The 26,031-nt window shown below is 47.3% G+C and overlaps 1 protein-coding gene across 6 annotated transcripts in view; it reads left to right on the top strand.

The window, feature by feature from the left end:
- Positions 1–26,031, top strand: part of Nup214 (nuclear pore complex protein Nup214) — a 221,979-nt gene that overhangs the window by 37,102 nt on the left and 158,846 nt on the right. For all 6 annotated transcript variants that reach the window (XM_077673352.1, XM_077673339.1, XM_077673343.1 and 3 more), the window contains exons 7-10: positions 1,969–2,066; positions 2,307–2,376; positions 13,428–13,548; positions 13,720–13,875. In XM_077673352.1, coding sequence (XP_077529478.1) covers positions 1,969–2,066; positions 2,307–2,376; positions 13,428–13,548; positions 13,720–13,875 — 445 coding nt within the window. The remainder of the gene's footprint in view (positions 1–1,968; positions 2,067–2,306; positions 2,377–13,427; positions 13,549–13,719; positions 13,876–26,031) is intronic.

The raw sequence follows: 26,031 nt of genomic DNA, 5'->3' as shown, positions 1-26,031 counted from the left end.
CGGTCACAATGTCAAAGGCCAGGCCTTTCGCACTGGGTTTTTCACGTCTTCCCGTGTACACAAAGAAAGAACTGAATGGTGTAGCCAGTTCGGGGGTCTGCAAGAACCCATAACTTGAGGCCCCATATTGTTACCTTGTCCCTGATGTACTGGCGAATTCCTGAGCGGCCTTTGGATTTTACCATCTGCTCATCAACTGAAAGTTCTCGGTATGGCTGGAAAAAGTTGGAGGAGCAATCATTGATGTGCTGAAGGAGCCACGAAATTTTGTCCAACTTTTCTCCACCACCTGTACTGTCAGTCGCGGGGTCGGAGATGTGCAGCATGCCCAAGAGCGCCCAAAAACGAGTTCGAGGCATAATCTTAGGTGGAACAAGGCCAGAGAACAAGCTTGATCCACTCCAGTAGAGGTGAAGTCGCGGGACGTCCACGATTCCCATGTACTGCAGCAGACCAATGAACTTCAGCATCTCTGCTGGAGTGACTTCCTTCCATGAGCCGTCAGGCTCGCTGTAGCTCGGTTTTTCTAGGATCATCATCCAGGCGTACTTGTTCGTATTCAAGCAGATGAGTTCGATCACTTGCGTAGTAAAGAAAAGCTTGAAAATATCCATGGCTCTCGGGAAGCGCCGCGCGCCGCTGCGAAGCTCGAGGCCGAAGTGGATACCCGGCTCCCTGCTCGGGCGAAACTCCAAACTTCGTTGTCGAGGCGGCAGCGAGTCTTGGCCAAAGGATGTGGAAACCCTGCAGATAAGATAGAACCATGTGCGACACTGATAAACCACGCGAACCGGCAGCGGAGCGCTCAAAGAAAACCGGCTACAAATAGAGAAACAAGCCGCTCGCTTACCTGTTGGCGGCCGCTGATGTTCCGGGCTGGTTGTCGTCATCGTCACTGTCAGAACTCAAGTCTGACAGATTGAAATCATCGGAAGAATCACTGCTGCTAGGGAAGTCCTGAAAATCCACCGAAGATTGTGTGGAATCGCGCGATTTGCGGCGTTTGGGAGCGCGCGTCGAGCTCGCGGGCGCAGCCATCTTCCACGGCAACTACGCCGCGCTTTCGCTTCTCCCGGTGGGCTTTAAAAACCGCCACAGCTCGCCACCTGGCTCAAAAAATACGAACTACACAGCAAATAAAAGCTTATTTCTCCTGCTACACGGCAGATGGCGCCAAACGTTTCATATCGCCCGGCGCGACTTTCAAATCAGCGTTTGAAAATTCCGATCAATTTCATGATCGAAATCTCGCATGCGGTATGGAAAGAGTTAAAGGGGTACTGACATGAAATTTTCGTGTTACATTTTTTTGCTGTTGTGGGTGCTTGCCAGCCCACTAATCATAGAATGGCACATTAGATGGTCGGTTGCAGCGTAAATCATCATTTACAGCCTTGTTTATTTCTGTCAGTTTCGGTTTCGACAAAACGAACACCAAGGTGGCCACCATGATAGGAGGGCGCTTGCGACGTCACCATTTTTGTCACACTACTGCTGGTCTAAACGCGTGCGGGTTTAGACCAGCAGTGGTATGTCCACACGCCCGGGCAGCATGACATCAGTCTCAAAACCGTGACGTGATACACACGCCGTAGCAGCGCGCACCAACCGCGGTTGGCCACGTCACAGGGGCCCTCGCGTCGGCGGTTTGGGGCCAGGAGCAGATAGCGTCATGCTGATGCCAATGTTGAAAGGGTATCCTCTCTGAGCTTTCTGGTGTGTGCATAGATTAAAACAGATTTAAAATATGTTATACTGAACAGTTACTGTTGAATTGCTGGGAGATATCTCCTTATACAAAAGAAGCCTTTAAAATAGTTCTTGGCTGTGAAATTTCGTGTCAGTACTCCTTTTCAGTTAGTAATCTTTTGAATGAACCAAACTTGTGTTTTCTCTTCATGGCTCCTTTAAGTCATGAGGGAAATTACTTCAGGCCCTTTTGTAAAAACAACTCCCTGGTGTGTGCAGAAAACAACTCCAGTCACCTATACTGATTTTGGGGAGCCTTGGCTCAAGACTGGCGAGCATCAGAACGACCACTTTTGGTTTTACCACCTGCCAGAATGGTAAGTGCATCTTTGCGTTGGGTGAAACTAAGCTCCAAAAGGCTCTGCTTCTAATTACGTAGTACTAATCTGTGGTAAGGAACTAGGCATGCCTTTTTGCCAGAAAGATGCGGAAGGCACTTATCAGTTCTTGGAAGGTTGCACTTGTGCCTCATTGAACGCATTCAGCCCGGTGTGCCTTAATGGAACACACAAGGCTGACTCTCTCTCTCCCTTGGTTTCCTTTTCTTTTTTTCTCAGGGGTATTCTGGTGTCTATGTGCAAGAACTCCATTGAGGCTGCTGTTTTGGGCTGCAAGTCAACTGACAAGGTATGGCAGTGCAGGTACTTAACTCTTTCGCGACTGCGAAAAAATGGCCGATTTTGAGTGCTTCCAGAAAACTTTTTTTTTCTCTTGAGTTATTGGACACATTTAGCACTGCTATGCATTAAATAGTAACTTATAAATTTCTCTTTTAAACACATAACAGCAGTTTTGTGAAGGCTGTAATTACAGTCTACGCCCGTTACAACGGACCCCCTGAATCCGGAAAAAAACGTCCGCTGTAGCCGAAGTATGCAGTATCCGACATGGGGGAGGGGGGTGGGGGGGGTGGAATATGAGCCTTACAGTGGGTACTTTGACCTATATTGCACGCATAGACACTTTGTTCTTTCTACACGCCTGCAGCACCTCTGCACAGTGTTCGCGCAAGGGCAAAGAATCGCATAAACACCGTTTCCAAAGCATAGCACCGGCACTTCGAAAAGGCCTAGCGCATGCGGTCAAGTGTGTACAGACGCATGATAAGCTGTGCAAATAAAGCAAGAATATAACTAGGTGCAATTATAAGCCAGCTATAAAACATCAGCCGTGGCCATCAGAATTAGCTAGGCTTTTTTAAATCCCCTCACGACAAGGCAGGTTTTCCCGAAACCGTTCGCCAAACAAATCGGATCGCTGCCAGACGTTCCCTCAAGGCAGCGTCCACATTTTTAGCGATTTTATTCTGTGGTCATTGAAACAGCTGTAATGAAATAATCTTATGATGGACAGCTGTAAAATCGAAAGTTAGACCAGTTGGACTGCGTACGGTTACCGGCAGATTGCACACAATGGATGGAGAACAACCCCTACTTGAGGCATTTCTTACCTTTTTCACCGAACGGAACGGGAACGATGCATGCGTGGGAATAATAAAAGCCGAACTTCACTGAACTCGAGTTTTTTATTACATAAAAAAACTGACGGGGGCAGACGTGCCTCCGAGTGCACCACTTCGAGTATTCGATAGCCCTGTTTTCAATCTCTCCGGAGTCGCGTTTATCGGCAGCGGCCTTGTTCTTGACGGTAGAGAGGACACTCTGCTTAGATAGGCCTGTACTTCTGGCGATGTCAGCCTGTTTTTTCCCATGTTCAACAGCGTTAATTACGCTTAATTTATCCGACAGTGAAATCAGCTACCCTGCTAGAGTGAACTGCCGCTCATGCCGCTGGTCGCTCAAAAAAAAAAAAAAAAAAAAAGCCACTGGCAGTGGCTTGGCTTGGCTGCGCCAACGACCCGGCTGCCAGCAATGTTGCCAGACGTAATAGATTTCTTGCCAAAATAAACAAAGAAAAAGCACATCGGGTGTCGGCCCCGCGGAAGTCCGCTGGAAGTCCGCTATAAACGTTCAGTCGAAACAATTTTCGCCTAAAATTTAGTCTGTTGTAGCCGATAGTCTGCTCTAGCCGGGTCCGTTGTGAGCGGAGTGGACTCCATTTAAAATGCATGGGGACCAGACAAACCAACAGAAATGGTCTGTTGTAACCGAAAGTCTGTTGTTGCCGGATCCGCTGTAACGAGCGTAGACTTATTTAGAGCTTATTGGTCAACAAGACATAAAAGCGCAAAAAAGTATACACAAAACACAAATAGGCGATTTTACTGAGCCTAAAAATTATTTCAGGAATTCTAAGCTATACGAAATGTTCCTACGTTCCTAAGCTATGATTCAATATATACATCAATGCTGTGCACCAAGTTCTGGATTTTTGCGGGCCCACCAACCTAACGGCCCTGACAGCTGTGGCACTCAGCGAAGCCACCCAACAGTCATACGAGGTCTCTCTAAAATATGCAACCAAGCATACTTGTTTGTGTTCTCACAAAAAACCCGTATCACTGCAGCAGTAAAAAACAAGAAAGAAATATTAGCGCTCTTGAGAAGCAGCGTGTGTCACTCCACAGCGCTAATTTTACATGAGCACCAGGCTATCTTGGAGGTGATAACGCAATGCGGCGGGGTGCATGTGGCAAAATATCCCCGCCGCACGTTGTCCAGGCCCTACACATGAAAGTAATACTGCAGTCGCAAGATATTAGGCACGTTTTGTTTATAAATACAGCACGAAGTCAAAAACGAACTTTCCCTGGCAGCACCTGCCGAAGTCTGAGGCTGTTGAATGGGAGAGTCTTCATCAGAACTAAAATCTGAAGAATCCACATCGTTGCTGGAGTCATCACTGCAGCTGGGGTAAAAAAATCAGTACCAGCAGTGGCCAAAATCCCTGAAACCGCTGTCAGTCTTTGCAGAGCGCGTAGTGAAAGAGGACGCCATTTTCGCCCAATTCGCCGTTACCTTGGGTTCAAATTTCAGTCGCAACGCCGTCTACGCACGCAAAATGTGAACGAACGGCCACAAAATTGAAAAAAGGGGTTTCCAATGAACACGCCAGAAGGCGTCAGTTGTCCGAATAGCGCCGTTTTTAGTTTTTGTGGGAGGTTTGAAAATCGTCGTTCACCCGTGAACGATGGCCTATGGCACGGTCGCAAAAGAGTTAAGTAGTGCCATTCATGTTCTCTCTCCAAATCGAGCAGATGAGGTACTTCTAACATGTTGGGAAGAAGCGATCTTTGTTGCTTACACACTGTGGTATGCCAGCTTTGCAGAGCAGAACCCTGCAGAGGATACGTGACAGGTGCACGGAGAGAAAATGAAATTATCAAGTGAAATGCGTTCACACATTGATTCGTCTAAAGGCAAATGCAATTGTTCATCTATTCCTTGCGCTATTCTCGCCCACATGACCCGGCAAGTGCAGTTCCATGGCTGATGCCCTTATTACATGCTAGCATACTGGCTGTACAGGGTAAGCTGCTTATAACGAACTGCAGTGCACATCACAATTAGTTTGATGCACTCAGTAGTTTGGTATAGCTGAACCGGCCTGTTGCAAATTTTTGCCGTGACTTTGCTGTGCACAGTCAAACCCGGTTACACCGAACTGCAATATGCGCCACAGTTAGTTTGATATATCCAATAGTTCGAAATAGCCGAACCCGCTTATCACAAGTTTTTCATTATGAGTTCGCAATACCCGGGACCCCCCCTCCTCCTCCTGCCATCCCCGCATGCAGAAACGAACACAATAAAGTATGCCATTACCATACATAAAACTATCTATTTATTGCAAGCGATAAAGCTACTTTCCGCTGTGACTACCTACTTTCCCAAAAAGCTATGATTCTTGTTTTCACTTTCGTTTTGGCGGCGTCAACTAGCACAGCATTGTCTACATGAGGCATCATTTGCATCAGTTGCAGTCCTTAAGGGGGGATGTGGCTTTCAAAATCAACTTTTTATTTCTTTGTGGATTTTGATGAATATTGGCACAGCAACTGGAAATGCTTCTGTGATAACACCATAAAAATGTCAAGGTAATATTTTGAGAACTTTTTTATTTATTAAATTTTCTTTCTGTTCCGCTTGTACCGAGCTTGAGCGGCTTATAAAACACGATAGAAAACTTGTTTGAAGTGCTTTGCATTCCCAAATGAATGGATGAGGTCGTGACAGTTTTAGAATTTTTTTTACAACACAATGTTGTTTAGTTTTCATTTTTTTAGAGGTTAATGTGCAACAGGCATGTCGACTGTGAATTACTATTTGAATAAAAAAAATCACAAAAAACAAATATGGAAAACCAAGAGTGTCACCACCTGAACTGTTCATCAAGGAATGTAATGCAAGAAACAGAATCAAAATAGACCCAGCGGTCACGAAGAAATCCCTGGAACAAGCGACACAGGTGGCAAAAAAAACTGTTTTGAGAAAACGGCTTCCGAAGTTGCAACATAGGTTTCACTTATCAAAAGTCGTCAGGGTCGTAGCCTTTCGTGTCCTTTTGAACATGGGGCTTCTGGAAGGCCATGGCTTAAAATTGGAGTGCCTTTTACAGCCTTTCTCTTCCCACAAAACATCATTTTCAGCTCCTCCGTGAAGAGTACATACCCCAGTTTGCAGACCAAACGGAGGGGGAGATGGGTTTCAATGGGCTTTCAATGCAAAGTAGGTTAGCTGGTTGGCTGTATTACACTGGACAACCTCCCTTTGCAGTGTTGTCACCATGGCAACAAGTGAAGCATTTTTTTTACTTAAATTCGAAAATTTTTGGCTTTTTTATGTTTTATCTTCTTGCCTGGCACAGCAACTTAGTACTCATTCGTGCAGGTGTTCATTGCCAAAAGTTTGTATACCACAGGGATGAAAATGAGCTACTTGGAAGCTTGGTAGAATATTCTGCATAACTCCAAACTTCAATGCAAGAGCATATATTTTTTTACTACTTTTGGCATTCAAGGCATCCAATATTTCTCGCAGCACAGCCAGTATGCCCTAAGCAATGGTATCAATAATTTCCCCCCAAAAATCACTGTTAAATGCTGCGACAGTAACGTACATTTTTAATGCAGAGAACATATTTTTATTCCTATAGTACTAACTCAAACCTATTTGCATGATTATTACAAGTGCACGGGAAAGGTTGCGCAAGAAAGGCAATACGGTTCGTGCGCATCGCAGCGCATGCTTACTGCGACATATTGTACTTTGATTATCCCTGATATGGCTGGTCAGGTCGCTTTTAAGATTAAATCTAACGTCGCAGGCAATAATTACAACTACTTGCGTTCAATCGTAACTGGTTGCCAAGTCATGTGATGCTCCAATGCGCGTCGGCTAGCCGTGCGCGCCGCAGCGTTTGACGCGTCGACCGTTTCTTTCTCAAGGCTACCGAGCCCACACTCAAAATACAGCAATAACTAAGCGTGTCATCATCATCATCACCACCAGCCTATCTACGCCCACTGCAGGGCAAATGCATCTCCCATTATTCTCCAATTATCTCGGTCCTGTGCCAACTGTGACCAATTTATCCCCGCAAACTTCTTGATCTCATCTGCCCATCTAACTTTCTGCCGCCCCCTGCACCGCTTGCCTTCTCTAGGGATCCGCTCTGTTACCCTTAATGACCAGCGGTTATCTTGCCTTCGCATTACATGCCCTGCCCACGTCCATTTCTTCTTCTTAATTTCTACTAATATGTCTTTAACACCAGTTTGCTCCCTGACCCACTCCGCTCTCTTCTTGTCCCTTAATGTTACACCTATCATTTTCCGCTCCAGTGCCCGCTGAGTCGTTCTCAATTTAAGTTGAACCCTCTTAGTGAGCCTCCAAGTTTCTGCCCCGTAGGTGAGTACCGGTAAGATGCAGCTGTCATACACTTTCTTCTTCAGCGACAATGGTAGGCTGCTATTCATTATCTGATACTGCCTGCCATATGCACACCACCCCATTCTGATCCTTCTAATTATCTCTGCCTCATGGTTGGGATCTGGGGTCACAACTTGGCCTAAGTAGATATATTCGCTTACCACTTCCACTGCCTCGCCACCTATCTCAAACTGCTGTGCTGTCCCGAGGTTATTGATCATTACTTTAGTTTTCTGCATATTAATTTTAAGGCCCACGGTTCTACTCTGTTCGCCCAGTGCGGAAAGCATGCTTTGCAATTCATCCCCCGAGTTACTTAGCAAGGCAACGTCATCAGCAAATCTGAGGTTACTGAGGTATTCTCCATTAACCCTTACTCCCACCTGTTCCCAATCCAACGTTCTGAATACTTCTTGTAAGCATGCTGTGAATAACATTGGAGAGATTGTCTCTCCTAGTCTGAATCCCTTCCTTATAGGTATTTTGCTGCTCTCCCTATGGAGGATGATGGTAGCTGTAGACCCATTGTAGATATCCTCTAGTATTCTTACATAATGCTCATCTACCCCCTGGTCCCGTAATGCCTGAATGACTGCTAGGGTTTCTACCGAGTCAAATGCTTTCTCATAATCTAGGAAGGCTATATATAGGGGTTCAGTATACTCAGCGCACTTCTCTATCACCTGATTGATCGTGTGAATATGGTCTATTGTTGAATAACCTTTACGGAACCCTGCTTGTTCTTTAGGTTGACTGAAATCTAAAGGCACATTCCCACTGGCGATTCGCCTCGTTGCGCGACGAAAAGCGACGTCGCAAAGCGACGAGCTGGCCGTCGCTTTTCGTCGCTTTGCGACGGCGGGTCCGATCGCTCTTGGTCCGAATTCCCTCGTCGCGCGACGGCCCCGCAAAACCGGTAAGCCAATCACGGCCGCGGAGTAGGCTGACGTAGCCGGAAACGAAACGTTACTTTACATCCGGTATGCAAACGCTGCGGGCGGGCGGGCGAGGACAAGCCGCCGCTGCCACCGCCGCTGGCTCGCTCGGCCAGGCGCTTGGCCGCTATCGCTGTACCCGCCCGGGTCGGGCCGGCAAGCAACTTCCCGTGTGCATCGGTTCTTTGGTCAGTTCTTTGGTCAGTGGCTTCAGCGTACGCGTGCACTAATCAACGAATAGCGTGGAACTCATCAGTGTGGAAAAGCGTGTATGGATTGTAAATAGAGCTAGGTGGACTGCGTGCGAGACGATAGGTTGACTTGCAGCCTCTTCGTCTATCGGCGACTGGTAAACACGCGTAGAGTTCGGAGGCGTCAGAACGTTGCGCATGTGAAAAGAAGCGACATTTGTGGGCCGTGATGCGGGTGTTGTGGCGTGAAAGCAAGTGTGTGCATTTCTTCGTGCAATAATATGTTGAAAAGAGCCTTCGTGAGTTTATTTTCTGCTCCTCCCGCAACCTGCAAATGCTTTCGGCATTGCTCCAGGTTAGTAGCATGTGTTTTAGTTTGATTTCTACCTGCTTTTGTCGCGTATTCTTTGACTTCGAATGGTTGACGCACCAACGAGGTCGTATGTACAAGTCGGGAAGCAGCTGCGCTGAACGCAGTCGCATCATCGCTCATCGCAAGTGCGAACACCACCTCAAGGCCTCATCGCGCGACGCGCGCCGTCGTGCGACGAGACAAATCGCCAGTGGGAATGTGCCTTAAAGTTGCAGAGATTCGGTTAGCGATTACCTTGGTAAATACCTTGTAGACGACTGACAGTAAGCTGATCGGCCTGTAATTTTTCAAGTCCTTCATGTCGCCTTTCATATGGATTAGGATGATGTTCGCGTTCTTCCAAGATTCCGGTACCATTGCGGTCATTAGGCATTGCGTATACAGGTTTGCCAGTTTTTCAAGTACAATTTCTCCGCCATCCTTCAAGAGGTCTGCTGTTATCTGATCCTCACCAGGTGCTTTGCCCCCTTTCATTTCTTTCAAAGCCTTCCTTACTTCTTCGGTCGTTACTGGTGGGATGTCTATCTCCTCTGAACTACTGTCTCGTTCGGCATTATCCTGTATGTCCCGGCTACTGTATAGATCCCTATAGAGCTCCTCGGCCACTGTGACTATTTTATCCCTATTTGTGATGACATTGCCTTGCTTATCCTTGAGTGCATACATCTGATTTTTCCCCACGCCAAGACGTCTCTTCACTGCTTTCAGGCTACCTCCGTTCTTTACAGCGTATTCGATCCTCTCCATATTATACTTCCGTATGTATGTATTAACTTCGAGAGCTCGGCTAGTTCTATTCTGTCAGCTGCGGTAGAGATTCTCATGGTTTGCCGTTTCCTGATCAGATCTTTCGTCTCCTGTGAAAGTTTACCAGTATCCTGTCTAGCCATAGTGCCCCCGACTTCTACTGCACACTCCGTGATAATGCGTGTAAGGTTGTCGCTAACTTCCTGTGTCGTAAGCTTGGCTTCCTCATTAAGGGTGGAATATCGGTTCTGCAGCGCGATCCTGAATTCTTCTACTTTACGTCTTACTGTTAGCTCATTCATCGGCTTCTTTCGTACTAGCTTGTTGCGGTCCCTCCTCAAATCTAGCCTAATTCGAGATCTTACCATACGGTGGTCACTACACCTTACCCTCCTGAGCACTTCCACATCCTGCTCGACGCCAGGGTTATCGCATAATATGAAGTCTATTTCATTTTTGTGTTCCCCATTCGGGCTCCTCCAGGTCCACTTCCGACTCTCCCGTTTACAGAAGAAGGTATTCATTATGCGTAGGTTATTCCGTTCTGCAAACTCAACTAGTAGGTCCCCCCTGCTATTTCTACAGCCCAGACCATAGTTCCCAACTGCCTTGTCTCCAGCCTGATTCTTGCCTACTTTAGCATTGAAGTCCCCCATAACTACGGTATACTGTGTTTTTACTTTAGCCATTGCCGATTCCACATCTTCATAGAGGCGTTCCACTACTTGATTGTCGTGGCTGGATGTGGGCGCGTAGCCCTGCACCACCTTGAGCTTGTACCTCTTATTGGGCCTAATTACAAGACCTGCTGCCCTTTCGTTAATGCTATAGTATTCGTCTATGTTGCCAGCTATGCTTTTATTGACAAGAAATCCCACTCCCAGTTCTCTTCTGTCCTCTAGACCACGGTAACATAGGACGTGTCCATTTTTCAGCACCGTAAAGGCTTCGCCTGCCCTCCTAACCTCGCTAAGCCCTATTACATCCCATTTAATGCCATCTAATTCCTCGAACAACACCTCGAGACTTGCTTCGCTAGATAAGGTTCGCGCGTTAAACGTTGCCAGGTTCAGATTCCATTGGCGGCCTGTCCGGATCCAGGGATTCTTAGCACCCTCTGCTGCGTCACAGGTCTGACCGCCGCCGTGGTCAGTTGCTTCGCAGCCGCTGGGGACTGAGGGCCGAGGGTTAATTGGCGTATTCATGGGAGGTTGTGGCCGTTACTACACAAGGGTGGCCAATCCGGCTCTGGTTGAGGGAGTGCATTACCGGCAATGGTCGCCGGGGTCAGGCCGCACCCCAAGCCCCTTTGTGCAATTCCATCAATACGTGGATTTTTTTTTTTTTTTTTATGCGGTGGGAATTGTCCGGCACCGGGATTCGAACCACGGTCTTTCTGCATGCGAGGCGGGTGTTCTACCTCTACGCCATCGCTGCAGCGTGTAAACATGTAAACATCTAAGCGTGTAAACATCGCAAATCCAACTAAAAGTTCACTTTACGAACCGCTATCGCAAGCGCGCACACCGCGTCGCCCTCCGGGGTCTGGCGACGGTAGAGTCACGCGCACCACGAAGCGTTCGATGACCTCCGCCTTTCAAGCCACACAACTTCCCGTAATCTGGCTTGTTATCTCTGGCATTCCCATCGCGATAACGTCCGTGTTGAATACCACAGACTGAACAGAAACTTGGCCGAGCGAAGCAGCAAAAATGAACTCAAACCGCCCACGCTACGCAGCTCAGACGGCCGCCATCGTGCATTGCGCCACGACACCCAATCAGGAGGGTCTTTGTATTGCGCCCCGACCGGAGGACCAATAGCGCTTCAGCATCTATTTCTAGCTTCGTTTGTGCGTCGTTTCTTTTTTGCCGTTTGTGCGTTTGTGAATGAACGAAGATAAAAGAGACGAGCGGAACCGGATAGACGATCGCTCGGCCGAGGCACTGTTGCGGAGATAGAGCGCTCCGAAAATTGCCGTTTTTTCGCCCGTTTGCGCTGATAGTTTGTCACCGTGCCTGACAAAAGTATTTTTTTATGCCACTTTGCGACGCTTTTCAGCGGAAAAACTCCGCATATGCATAGAATAGGAAACATAGAAGCCGAATATGTGGGTTTCAAAAAAACGATGTTTTGGTCATTTTTCCGAAGTTGAAAGCTGCGTCCCCCCTTAATATCGAAGCAATATTGGTGGAGCAAATTGACTGCCGAAAGCTGTCCGATGCTTACAAGCATCGGACGGCTTTCACTTGCGACATCCTCCGCTTCTTTGGTGCCTCCAGCAGCGCCAGCAGCCATGACATCGGTGACGGTGTTGGCGTCCGAGGGGCTCACAGTGAAGGCAACGTCGTCGTCGACACTCAGGCAATCCTCGAAGGGCACTCCTTTGAGCATAACATCGGAAACGTTGGCGAGCTCTTCTCACAGTTCATCGATGCTTCCATCTTGGTCCAGACTTGGTGACTGGGAGGGTTTAATCACGAGACAGGCGCGTCGGAAACAGTTACGGAAAGTGCAGGGAGTCGCGTCGCTCCTGGTAGGCTCAACATCTGCATCACAGCCAATCAACATCTCAATCGCCGCTTCGAGACCATGCATTTTGGCGGCAATTCTAGGCACGCCGAGTTCGATATATCAGATGTGAACTTCGTTATAAGGAATATGTTATGCGTGTATTTTCGTAACTGATATTTTTTTGTTCAGTATATAGCATAATTCGCTCTATCTGGGTTCGTTATAACCGGGTTTGACTGTACAGGATTACCCCTAAATAAAAGTGCATTAAATAGTTGTACACCATGATGATAGGGGCTGTACCTGGGACACTATGGATGCCTCAGCTTTGAAGTGCACAAACCAGACGTGCTAGCAAATGTCTACAGGACAAAGTAAAAGAAAAAAACAAAGCTGGAGTGATGAGGCATAGTGCCTTTAAATGAGGTTGTCACTGTCACAAGGATTAGTTCGGTTTTGTTCTGGCAGCCGTGTTCTGCCTTTAAACCATGGGGGTGGAAAGGAGGAGCTAAATACTGCATACACAAAGACCTATGCTGATGTGACCCTGCAGTAAGTGCATGAGAAGTGAGATTACCGCAATGCTCCATGCAGGACCTTGTTATCAGTGGGCGAAAAGTGAAGTGCAAAGCCTATGTTGGCCCAAAGCCAAAGAGATAAGACTCTCTAGAATCTCCTCCTCCTCACCCCCCAAGTGCCAGATGAGTCGAGATAGTGCTGCTGACTTAGATTGGGCCATTGGGGGGCTGTCAGAAGCCTATAATTGAAAGCGAAGGAAGCAAGTGTGCTTTGACAGTCGTAGGTGCTCATAATTCGGCATGGTTGAAATGGGGTTGGTTGCGAAGGATGTAGTTGTGTGTTCTTTTGATCGAGCATTCGTGGCGTTCGATATGTGGCATAATTTGCTGTTTTTGGTTTTGGTACAACAAGAATTGACTGTATTTTGGGGCTCCAAAAGAGGGAATATGGCAGTTACTTTTCTGCGTGCTGTTTTGGAGCAGCAGACGCAGCATAATTTGGAAGTAGTCCCACAAAATTGGCTGCGCTTTGCCGTTTTTTTTTATACACTGTTTTGTGGTCGCAACAGATGCAGTGGGAGCTCTGGGAGCTGGACAGCCACGGGAGGGCGGAAGTGCCCCTGAAGAAAGGAGAGGAAGCATACCCACTTGGAGTGGCTGTCTCTTACAATGCCCAGCGCAGGATCCTTGGTGAGGACATCATGTTGATGAAATTTGACGGCCCTGCTCAGGGGTGTTTCTGTTAAAAAAAAAAAAATGCTTTGCTTGTTGCGAGCAGTTTGATGCGAATATCTGTGGTTACAGACGTCCTCCCGATTGTGGCCCTTGATGTGTAACCACATGGTCGTTGCTGACTTGCAGGCAAGATGGAGTCCTGGGATCCGATGCCTATCCTGCTGGTGCTGGCGACCAGCGGGGGCCTGTCTCCATTCCACATGAAGAACTTGGCCCAGGGAGCACCATCCCTCGTGCGGCCTCCGGAGCCTCTGCGGTTGGATGGCCAGCGCAAGCCAATGCGTGAGTGGGCGTTGGAGTTGATGGGGACAGCCTGCAGAAAAAGTGAGCTCTTATGGATGCAGCAACGGCTGGAGTAAGCTTTTGATAGGAGGGAGGGAGGGAGGGAGGGAGGGAGGGAGGGAGGGAGGGAGGGAGGAGAGAGAGAGAGAGAGAGAGAGAGAGAGAGAGAGAGAGAGAGAGAGAGAGAGAGAGAGAGAGAGAGAGAGAGAGAGAGAGAGAGAGAGAGAGAGAGAGAGAGAGAGAGAGAGAGAGAGAGAGAGAGAGAGATGTGCACGTAACATAGAAGCATCAGTGTGTACTGCGCCCACTATGCCGGTTATACAGTGGAATCTCGGTGATACGAATTCGGTTGATACGAATTTCGTTGTGATACGAATTTTCAAAATTCCCCGGCCAAAATGCATTGTACGCAATGTAAAAAAATTCGGATGATCCGTTCGCATTTATCACCCGGTGCGGGTGATACGAACACGCGAGCCGCGAGCAGATGACTGCGGCGTGGACGGGAGGCGGGAGTGTTTGTGCGGCCGTGTGGCCTTGGTCGCACGGAGGCACAAAATCATTAAGCGTGAACCACATGGAGCGTTTTCTGCTCACGAAAACGCGCCGCGCACGCCACAGGCGCGCTGACGCCACCGCGAATACCACCCGCATGCAGCGCGCGGCGCGGTAAGCCGCGGCAACATGGCGGCGTCAACGGCCGCGAAGTAGGGCGGGTAGCTCGACCGACCGCTTCTGACCGCTCTTAAAAGTAACAAAAGAAGTTGCTTATGAAGTAAGGCAGCTGATAATGTGTCCGAAAATGACACTGTAAAGCATCGTCCGCGCGGCTAGGGAAAGCGCCTATCAAATATCCGCCACCGTGGTAAGCCTAAACATCTCCGGCTGAGCCAGCGGGCTGTGTTGAGCGCTTTCAAACATAGAGATAATATACTGACTCTAGAGGGAAAGCGCGCCGCTGAGCCAATGCATTGGAACCGTACGACACACAGTGGCAGACATGATACAACGATTTGAAGGTTGCCAGCTGAGCTTTTGCTTACTAAAAACGGCGAAAGCGATGGGTTGTAATCTGGCAACGTGCTACTGTGTCGTTTCCGCGTCCGGCTAGCGAAGCATGCCGGGATTAATTGTAACATGGCGGACCGCTGGCCAGGCGGATTTTGTGCAGGCGGCGTCGACAGCATTGCGTGGTTTTATCTCCTGTGGGTAGGTAACCGACGTGTTCTCGGTTCAGCGTGTGACTTATATGTACTGAGACTATTTGAGCAAGATGTGGCAACGCTCACACAACACTTGCGCGCAAGCTTGAATGCGACTGATCGCATGCGCGAGGACGCCAAGGAATCAGCTGATCCGTACCTCCGTACTGGGGCGAACAGAAAAATGAATCTCCGTCATGATCTCCGAGCATTTTTGCGCTGTGCCGCTTTACTTGCCATTCTGTGACATTTTGCGCGTCGCTGAATGCTTTTCAAATGAAGTAAAGTGAACTGTGACTTTAGCTGAATCTAAAACCTTTATTGACACACACACACAAAATCCGTTATCGCATGGGCCTACGCTGATATTGCCGGTGAGTCGCGGCCCTTTGAAGCACAGGAACGAAAGAGCGCGGTCGATCGCAGGCCAATGGAATGGCAGAATGCATGCCAAAGAGTATGCGAAATACAATCAGCGGCGTGTCCCGTTTTCCTCTCTGTCTGTATTCGTCAAGCTCTAGCTGCTTTCCACCACTTCAAAGGGAAAGCTTGCGGGACTGAATGGGCAGTAATTTGCTGCACAGAGTGTGCGGGGAGAGAACATTGACTTATTGTCTTATTGTGACTGATTTAAAAAGAAACCGCATCTCGTTACCTATTTTTTCGTTCTACCTTTACGAACGTTTGCGCAAAAGATCGAAGCACGGAGAGCTGTAAGAAGTTCCATGAATAGAACAACTGGAACGGAACGATTATAAAAGCTCCTTTTATTTCTCTTCCAACGGGAACGATCGCTGCCACTCCGTAGCCTGTAGTGAACTTGCGGTAGTCAAGGTCAGATCGGAATCGCTGTTCCGGCGTCAGTGCAGGGGCAATAGATAGGGTGCTTAACGTGAAGAAACGAATGACAGCCTCGCGAGCGCCCGGGAAGGCACTTGCTCAGCGCGTGCATCCGAGTTGTTCCAGTTGTACACGTTTTGCACGCACGCAGATCTGAGCTCGAGACTGCACACACATACTTCGCAAGTCAGGCGCAAGGGCCTCGCCCCTTCCTAGCACACTTAACGAAAATCGAAACCAAAACTGAACTACGCACTTGCTCTTTGTTCGCTAATTAAAGCTTAATTACAGTAAAAGTTTTTTTATAGAGCTAGTTTAATTACTGAGACAATTATTTGTAACTATTTTGCTTCAGTTCTTTGTTTTAGTTAAATAATTACGGAACAACTGTTTAGAAGACTGAATAAAACTGATCTGGCAACCATGAGAATTGTATCATGTCAGCGCCCACGATTCGTACGGTCTCGGAGCTCGCTTTACCCCCCTGCTTTCAAACTGCCGCCATGAAGAGTGTGCCTCCCCGTTGGCGCAAGTCGGCAGGCTCCTCCCACTGCCGCGCGCGTCGCGCGTCATTAGGTAGAATCTGACGTGGGGGCGAAATCATCGACGCGGGCGTCAAAAGAACGCGCGCGCAAACGCCGACGCGCCCGAATCACATGCGGTTCACGCTTGAGTTCGTGTGCGCGCGTCGCGTCGGCGATGAGCGCGCGTTCTTTTGACGCCCGCGCTGACGCCCCGCTGCCTCGGTTACCGCGAACGGCATTGGGAGGGGCCTCACGACTTGCGCCAATGGGGAGACGCGCGCCTCATTGTGATTGCGGCAATTTCGGAGCGCTAGCAGCAGCTGGCTGGGCCACCTCCGCGGTGGATATTTGGCGTAGATAACATTTTATAGTGCTTCTCCCATACCGCCAGCTCCTTTCCCGCATGAGCAATTTAATTTACACCTTGAGCTCCGTTTTAACAAAAGGTTAGAAGCTGTTGCTGAAGCTACCTGCACCTCTTCGCGGCAAGAGCCGACGCCATATTGCCGCCACCTGTCGCATGCGCGGCACATTTCCATTTTTTCTCGTTTTCTGATGATACGAATTTTCGGGTGATACGAATATTTTTGCCGCCCCTTGAGATTCGTATGACCGAGATTCCACTGTAGCTGAATATAGTCCGGTGTGTTGAGCTTACACTGGCCAACTTGCATAAGCGACATTTTTTTCTGGGACTGTTTGTCAAGCATGCCCAGTGTTTCACGAAGCAAGTACATTATCCGTAACAAACATTATCCAGGCACAAATCTGGTACAAAACAAAGTGAGGGTGGATCTAGCCTGACTGACAGCAAAAACAAGGCGTTCCACCATTCGCTGCAGCCCTGGTCTGCATACTTGCGTTGCTCTGGATACGTCATCGCAGATATCACAAAACGCACGATTCAGCCGGAGAATCAAAATTATGGCTTAAATTGTTTAATTTCTCAGCGAATAAAGCATCGTTAGTGCCAGACAAGTGGTGGGGGCACTGTAAAACACCATATCTTTCGAATAATACAAACTTGGATTCGGTCTGCATGGCCCCTTTATCTCTTTCGCTACCACGCCTATCAAAATCGATCAATTTGATCGATACTTTTGGGAGCGCCTTTTCATAGCGTTCTAGGCGTTTCTCGAACAAGTAAAGGTGTTCGGAGTTACATCAGGAAAGGGCCTTTCAAAATCAGTTTTGTTTTCATTTTTGCAACGGAAACGTGATTTTTGACACGCTTTTGAATCACCTGGGTGTGGAAAAGGGGCGTGGTCATCGCGCATCACGGCTACCAACGAAGAATGCGTGCAACTCGTAATTACTCTGCACCAGCGCTTGTTTTTTGCTATCAGGGCGTGAATGGGGAACTAGCAAACGATTTTCAATCGTCAGGTTCGGACTCTGACAGTAATAATCCCAGAAATAGGCTGAAAATGTCAAGCAGTGCCTGGTTGCAAAGCTACTTTATGATTTTAGGCATTTTTATTGCCTTTGCGCACGTTGTTCTAAGTACTGTGGTAGTTCTACTTACCCCAGGACCATTCGCAAACAGTTTGCAACAGTTTCGGTTTTGTTTCTGCATCGCGAAATTCATATTTAGCGCTACTACGCAGTTACCCAACTTCAAGGCTACCTGCCATGGCGCATGGAGTGTCCGCGACTGATCCCTGAAAAAAGCATGCCGCTCCTGATTCCCCCCCCCCCCTCAAACCCCATTTCTGCAATAAGAACTTCAGATGCAAGTCAAAAGATCACACCCAGTAGCCAGATATCTGTTCCGCCGAGGACAGCGCTTCAAACCGGCCTTACACTGCCAGCTGTTTGCCTTCCAGTTTCGTTCCCATGCGAGGGTATATCCTGGTGTCTAATGTTGCTGCTTAGTTGAACTGTCTATTCGGACGGAGTCTCCCACAAGTTTTTGTACTGTTTCATTTGAAAAATGTTAGGTGGCGCTGCAATAGAGGAGGCTCGTTGTGCTGATCTTTTTCATCGCGCAACTGCTGCACGGCCAAAGATCGCAGGGCACGATTCTACCTCATCGTACCTCATTTTTGCGAGCAAGGCTACAATTGTGAGTAAGAACATGATAATAAAGCTCAGCTTTATGTTTTGAGAGATAACTGACCGTGAACGACAACAAGCATCAGCCACGACGTTCCGTTTTCAACTTCATGCATGTTTTTTTCCGCATCGCGTGCTTGTCCCAAATATTGTGCTCGCTGTAAATGCAAAGTCAGCCATTGAAAAGATGTTTTTACGTTGTGTGGGGGCAAATTGGTGCCTCTGATAATGACAAACCGCCAGATTTATTCCAGAAAACCACCCGAAATTGCACATTTTGAATTGGAGGTTGGGCTTCACCGCATGACACGAGCACCATGCGTGCTAAAATTTTTTTTTATATCTGAAAAACTGTACTGCGCAAGTCGACATTTTTTCTAGGGCGTGTTTTTGAAATGTTTTCCTACAAAATGTATATTCTAATTTTTTTCTACTACCGGTGGTTTGATTTACACAACTCCTTTTTTATCATTTTTTTCGACAATTTGACAAAAAAAAGTCCCCCGCATTTCCCCGAGGGAAAGAATGTGAAAGTGCGAATGCACGTTTGTCGGCCCGCTTGCGGCGCTTGCGCTCGGCACCCGCAGCCCACCGCCTCGCCGCCTTCTCTTCCATCTCTTCCATCGGGTTTGTAGTATGACGTGTACATCACGCAGTTATCAAGCCGCTATAACGCCGCTGAGTCGCCAACGCAACGCCGCTGACGACGTAGTTTGAATGCGTTAAAGATATAAGGAGCGTTCCTAACTCTGAAATCAGCGTGGCTTCCGTGGCTTAGTCGGTAGAGCGTCGTGCTGCGGCCGCAACGTCCTCGGATCGAAACCGGGCGCCGGATGCTGTAATTTTTTTATATAGTGTAGTGGCCTGGCTGGTGCGCCGAGAGAGGGTGTTGCGAGCTGGAGAGTAGGCGAGGGGGGAGAGGAGGCGCTCACCAGGCGCGTAGCCAGGATTTTTGTTCGGGGGGGGCTAAGGTTGTTCTCGTCCCCCCCCCCCCCCCCCCCCACCGAAAGAAAAAAAAAAGCGCGGCAGTTTGCAAGCACCCTTAAAGGCTATGAAGATAAAATACATGTTGGGTTCATTAAAAAGACTGTCTTGTCCCAATAACAACGATACCAGTTCTATCTCAAACTAATCAAAGGAATAATCGACATAATAAATTAAACATTGGGCGTTCTGTTGCTGAGCATGAGGACGCGGGTTCGATTCCCGGCCGCGGAGGCCGCTTTTCTGATGGAGGCGAAAAGCACAAATGCCCGTATGTACAAGATTTCGGCGCACGTTAAAGATCTCCAGGTGGTAAAAATTAATCATGAGCCCCTCCACTACGGCGCGTTAAACCCTACAATCCATCAATCAGTCAATTAAATATTTGAAGCAGTGGCCAATCCCCGCCCACTTCCTGGCGGCAATTTCACTATAACATCACAGGATCTTGTATGTACGATTGGCCCAACGACCTAAGTCACCGCCAAGGAACATGATTGCGCGATTGTAGAGCGGCCTCCATTGATCTTATCATTTGAATTCTAACGTGCAGTTAACATACTCATAACTACGTTTTAGTGCTGGCCTATATACATCACTCCTGCCCATATTAATTCACTGCAGCGCACAATTTGAAAATTTATGACATTTGTTGCATTGCTTCGGTTGAAAAAAACGTCTGTGATTGGAATGAAGCGGTGCGAGTTACCAAAGGCTAGTGCTATTAAATTGAACTAGGTTGTATTTTGTCTTCAAATAGCTAGGCCCGTTAAGGTTCTGATTGTATTTGTGCCAGGTGAAGTTGTAAACTGGGCGAAAATCCGCAGACCGCGTGGTGCAAATCTGCGCCCGTGATACGGGACGTACATTGCACGCACGGGCACATTGTGCAGGCATTGCACTAAATGGTCACAGTTTCACGTGATTACTTGCTTTATTTCAACACGGGCAGTATGGTGTCTGCGACATCCGCAATAAAATTATGTAGGCCGTAAAAATGAGATCTTTTTATTTAGTTGATGTTTAAATGCAGAAATTGTTTTGCCTATAAGCCATCTGCGCTCGTACAGAATCTTCCAGTGTAAGGCCAATGAGAAAAAGTTTGTGCAGAATACACCGAGTCTATGCACTTACGTTATATGTAGCGCAGGTTTTATCTATGAATTATGCATACAAGAAGCGTTACACAGACATCACGCACGAGAACTGCGCTGTTAACGGCGAAAATTACACGAACATGGTAGGATTAGCCCTCACGCAAAGCGGAATAATTCAGCCATAGGTACTGCCAAGCCATGTCGGTTGAAATTTCGGCTTCTGTTTTGATTTAGTGACGCAGTCCACCTCATAGCTTCTAAGGACGTCGGGCAGATATGAGAAGCTGGTGCTTTGTAACATCGCCAATCTGGTTAACATTTCGGTACGCCCAAATGTCGACTCTGCCGTAAAAAGCTCGGCCTTGGTGTTCTGAAATACTTGCATTATTCTCTGTCAAGTTTTCAATGCTTCGTGCGTAAATGCCCTACAGTCTGCCTGGAGGAGTGTACTATTCAGTAACTTTTGTGGGGCGGCAATCCCCTTTAGGTGCAAGTACCACTCCTTTATGAGGTAGAGCAAATCACTGCAAAGGTCACTATTCAATGCAATAACGAACTTTAAATTTATCAAGAACAAATAATAGCGCAAAGACGGCGTTGTTTGACCATACTGTTGCGGTTAGGCATGCAAGTTGAGCAAAACCTTGCTGCATTTGGAATTTTGTCGTCAGATCTCAGCAAAGAATTATAATGAAGTCCTACCATTCTGGTTACAAACATTAATGAAAGGACATACTGTTTAGTGGACACGTGCGCTGCCATTGTTGAGCCGAGCACACACTGGCGGTTTTAGAGGTAAACTATAAAACAGCATTGGAGGACGCACAGGAATTTTGCGGTTTTCGTTAGCGACTCGGAAAATTGAAATATATTATTATGTTGGGACGCTCCTTGGTCCACCAGAAAACAGGGTGCAGTGGGAAGCTGCACATGACCTTCAGGCTTGGGTCGATGCTCGACACAAGTCAGCATTTTGTTGCCCGCAGCACCAAGAAAACATGCGTAATGGCATGGTCCCGCGTACGTAAATGCCACAGACTACCGTATTTCAGCATGAAACGGACAGTAATGGTACAGTTAAGGAGGTACAGCGACCGTGATGTTCACATAAATGATTTGATTTGATTTGATTTGAAATTGAAGCATGGTTTCAGGCTACGACACAATACATTGGCAAAAAATTGCAAAGTTGTTTACAGTGATAATTCCTCGGTCATTTCGGTTACTTAAGTAATGCTCGAAATTTACTTCATGCGATATTTTAGGACGTATAACAGTAGTGGATCCAGGCAAAATCACTTCAGCGCGCACCCGTATGTGGGGCGGGGGGCGGAAGTGTACTGGTGTTCTTGAGAAGGCCTGTGGTCTGTAGCCTATTTTTTTTAATTACGGCATTCGTTGATCATGCCAAATCGAATGAGCATTGAAAGAACGATACTCTTGAGCCCACAAAACTTCAAAAAAAGGCCAGAAAGAGCTGAAGGAAAATTCTACTAGAAAGGCAAGTTGGTTTCTTCGCCACCAGTACGAGGGTCCTTCACTTGCGCATGATGATTTTAAAATTGGGTGTAGCAGTGAATGCGCGCGTCGGTATGAAACGCGGCAACGTTCCGATAATGGGCACACCATGCGACAGCGGCTACCTCATATTGAGTTGCGTGAATGTAGATGAAGCAAACTACTAAAGCTGCAGCGAACACAAGTATATTTTTAACTCTTCATGTACTTCTTGGACAACGGTAACTCTTAATGAACTTAACGCTGTCCCGATACGCTTTGAGTAACCCTCGTCAACTTTGTGCATCATAGGATAGTTAAGTATTTATATGAGTAGAATTTACGTTTTCCCTCTTTCAAAGGTACCTACCCGGTTCATAGCTGGCGCTCCTTCAACAACCAATTCAAATGCAAAAATTGCATTAGACATAAAAGGAGATATAATTTTTTTCGGCACGCAGACATAAAGGTACTGTGACGTCGTGTAAATATTAGGAAACAATTCTTTAAATATTAAAAGATGCAGTGATCACGCAAGCATAAATCAGGGGTCAAGGGAAGAAAATGACTTACAATTGCGGCCTCTTTTGTGTGTTGCATGGCACTTCGAGTGTGAGCTTCCCAAAGCCAGGTCGCTTCTGCCCTTGCACCGTTCTCTCATGTCGGCGTTGTTGTGACTCAGGCCCTGAATATACACAGCTCTGGGCAGCCGCCACCCTGGCAAAAAGCGGCCGTGGATGCAATGGAGGGGCTTTAGTTGTGACCGAGGTCGAAGATGGCCACCGGGTATTGGTTACTGTCGCGACCGCCGTCTGCCCGTGGTAGGGCTGGTGACTGTCGCGCCTTCGCGCTTACAATAAAGCCGCGCCGGATTCGCCGAACCAATGCGATACGCTGCTGTCGCATTCATGTAAACCCGCTTTGGGGGCAGCGCGCCCTTTTTGTCAAGTGGGTGTTCCCCAGTTTCCTAGAAGGCGAAAAATCGCGGAAGAGAAAATGTCTGTCTGGAACACCGCTTTCAGGAGAGGACATGCAGTGCGCGCAAGCTGAGACCATACAATTATCCCACGCCAACACCCTCCCGGGCTCCACAGAAACGTGAAAAAGAATGAAGGGGTGACGTGCAGAAGAGGGGCATACTTTGCTGTGCGCCTCACCCACAAACCCCCCTCCCCCCCCCCCCCCGGACAGTCATCCAGCTAAAGCAGACGTTTCGCCCAATACGCAGAACCATCGTCTTCTTCAGAACCACCACCGCTTACACGTGGTTCTGCTTACGCATACAAAGATCGTCTTCTCCCTTTCGGGCCTTCATCGCCAATCTTCACGCATCAATGACCGGCGGTCCCTCTTCTTTTGCGCACTCCATGCTTCCCCGGCCATACTGTGACGAGTCAGTCTACTCTGCTGAGAACGACTCAGCCGGGCAATTATTCTCTGTGTGGCGACATGTCACACACAAAGGGACACAACGCACGCCTTTGGCGTGCCGTGGGCTGAGCTTACCCGAAGGCGCCATCGCTTTTGGAGCTGCACCCCTCCGCAATTATCCTGACCTGGGCGCTTCGTTTTGTGTAAGCACCAATGCGACAGGACAGGCATTCAGTCGTGAATGTTTTTAATAGTAGCACATCCGAAGGTTATGCCCCTTTGTTCACAGGCGACGTACCAGGCATAACAGGCAGCACGGCGCCGGCCGGAAAAATTTCGGGGGGGGGGCTTGAGCCCGGTTAGCCCCCCCCTGGCTACGCCACTGGCGCTCACTGACCTCCACTAGTAGAGGTCAGTGGAGGCGCTACGCGAGCGCCCTCACGCGTCGGAAATCCGGCGCCGTTGCTAGGCACGCTAGCTAGCTCCGTTGCTAGGCTGCGGGTGGACGGACGGTGGCGGACGAAGTAGGCTCGACTAAGAAGTGCATTCGCACTTAAAATTTTGGTTTTGATATTTTTTTTACAACTATGATATATAAAAACCTTTAAAAACTGGTATTATTGGAAATGCCGTTAAATAATCTGCATTTTGTGCTCCTGCAATTAGTGCCTAACCAATTTTTTAGCAGGAAAAAAAATGTTTTCTTGGACCCCTAAAATTAGTCAATTTTCCGGCGGTAGCGAAAGAGTTAAATACAGGAGGCTTTTCGGGCTCGGGATGTGAAATTATATTCTTGTGTAAACTTTTACCCATGAACGAGTCTGCACTAAACTGTCAACCGTCTTCCAATGGCCGATATTGGGTTGTTTGCTTCCTAAATTTAACATTGCTGTTTACTGCCTGAGTAGGGTTTCATGCTATCCATTAAGTTCAGGCTAGGGATAACTACTTATAATTTTAACTGTGGCTCCTCTAAGCATAATCTTGTGGTTTAAAACTTGTCTACTCAGATTGTGTTTCATATGAAACCATGTGTTTTTGTCATCTGTTGCCACTCTGTTGCCCCTCTGTAGGGTTACCATAGTGGTGACTTCTGTAGGACGATCTCGTCACCAATAGCTGAAAAGAAAATGGTTTGGCGTTAATGATCCTAGAACCAGTGTGTTGACTCCGAACCAAAAACTGTACTTAAGCAATTAATATTCTATTTAAAACGCGGATACGTACAGTCCTAGTTCTGTGTGACAATATTGCTTGCGGATTATAGGTGTGCAGATTTCAAGTAAAGTAGTGTATAATAATATTAATAGTAATTAGTAACTCTACGTAGCGGATAGTCACTTTCAGCTACTGTACATGCTGCATTGCCTTTTTGTATGCTTTGGTGTGGTTTTCTTTATTGTTATGCCATAGGATTTGTTGATGTGGATTAACCTTGGCTCACTTCAAGGGGCCATATTGCTCCACAATTGAACACCATTTTAATTAAGCTGCATTTCTTCCCAGGTGCTTGAGATATGCCAGGTGCAAAAAAAAAAAAAAATTGAAGGGAATGAAAATTGGAAATGTTCAATGCTGTCAGTTTAGCTCTCTGGTTCGGCTGTTCAGGGTTTTGGATGCTTTTTTTTGTGTGTGTGTGTGTGTGTGTGTGGTACTTAAAGTTGCTAATGTGCAAGCTTTTTTATTTGACATTTGTTGTTAACTTTTTAGTTCGACAGAATAAAGATATTTCTGCTGTTGATCTATCTTTCTTTTTCCTTTTCTTTAAATTGCTTCAAAATGAGAGGATCTCGGTTTGGACTAAACAATTTGCTGTTACCAGATGTAGCCAGGGCTTGTTTACATTCCATTTTTTTAATTGGAAAGCATTAGTTGTCTCGGTTGGTTAGAAATCTTGCTTGACGTCGGCTTTGTAATCGAGAGATGGCAAACGAAATGCTGGCAGTACAAAAGGAGTAAAATTAAGGTAATCAAGTTGAAAACAAAATTGGTTAAATGTGGTCTTGACGGGAATTGAAACCAGGGCCTCTGGAATGCTAGATTAGCATGCATCCCTGTCGCCACGGCAACTCGATAGCTCTGTCTAAACGTGGACCTGGTTTTGGCATTGCTGCTTTCGCCTTAGAAATGTGTGTTGGAGGCATGTACTGAGGCATACATCATTAATGTGAGCATGCTAATTGCAGAAATACCAATTAGGTGAATGGCGGCGCAGCCCCAACAGATTGCACACAAGCAGTGCAAACACGGATATGTGCCAGCTTGACGTTTCGCCTTACATTTCACTCTGAGCTGTAACGTTGTCAACTTGTGCCCGCAGCCTGATGTATAGTGAGTTTGGCATTGCTTGGCACGTTGTAAGATTCAGCATTACAGAAATGTAAAATTAAGCCTCAATATAGCCCTAACAGGGGCATTCGTCCAATGTTCTGTCGTAGTAACGGAAAAAAGAAAAAGACAAGAAGGAATGGATGATGATGATAGTGAGAGAACATTTAGTAATTGCACGTTAATGCTTTCACATTCACTGCAAAATAAAAAATCCTTGGGTGTCCTTGTAATTTTTTTTTTAGTCTCAAACAAATT

Source organism: Haemaphysalis longicornis, unplaced genomic scaffold, assembly GCF_048455015.1.
Source record: "Haemaphysalis longicornis isolate Haplotype H1 unplaced genomic scaffold, Haemaphysalis longicornis Haplotype H1 scaffold_1, whole genome shotgun sequence".
Lineage (NCBI taxonomy): Eukaryota > Metazoa > Arthropoda > Arachnida > Ixodida > Ixodidae > Haemaphysalis > Haemaphysalis longicornis.
The sequence above is the reverse complement of the archived record's forward strand: the minus strand, read 5'-3'. Positions and strand labels throughout refer to the sequence as shown.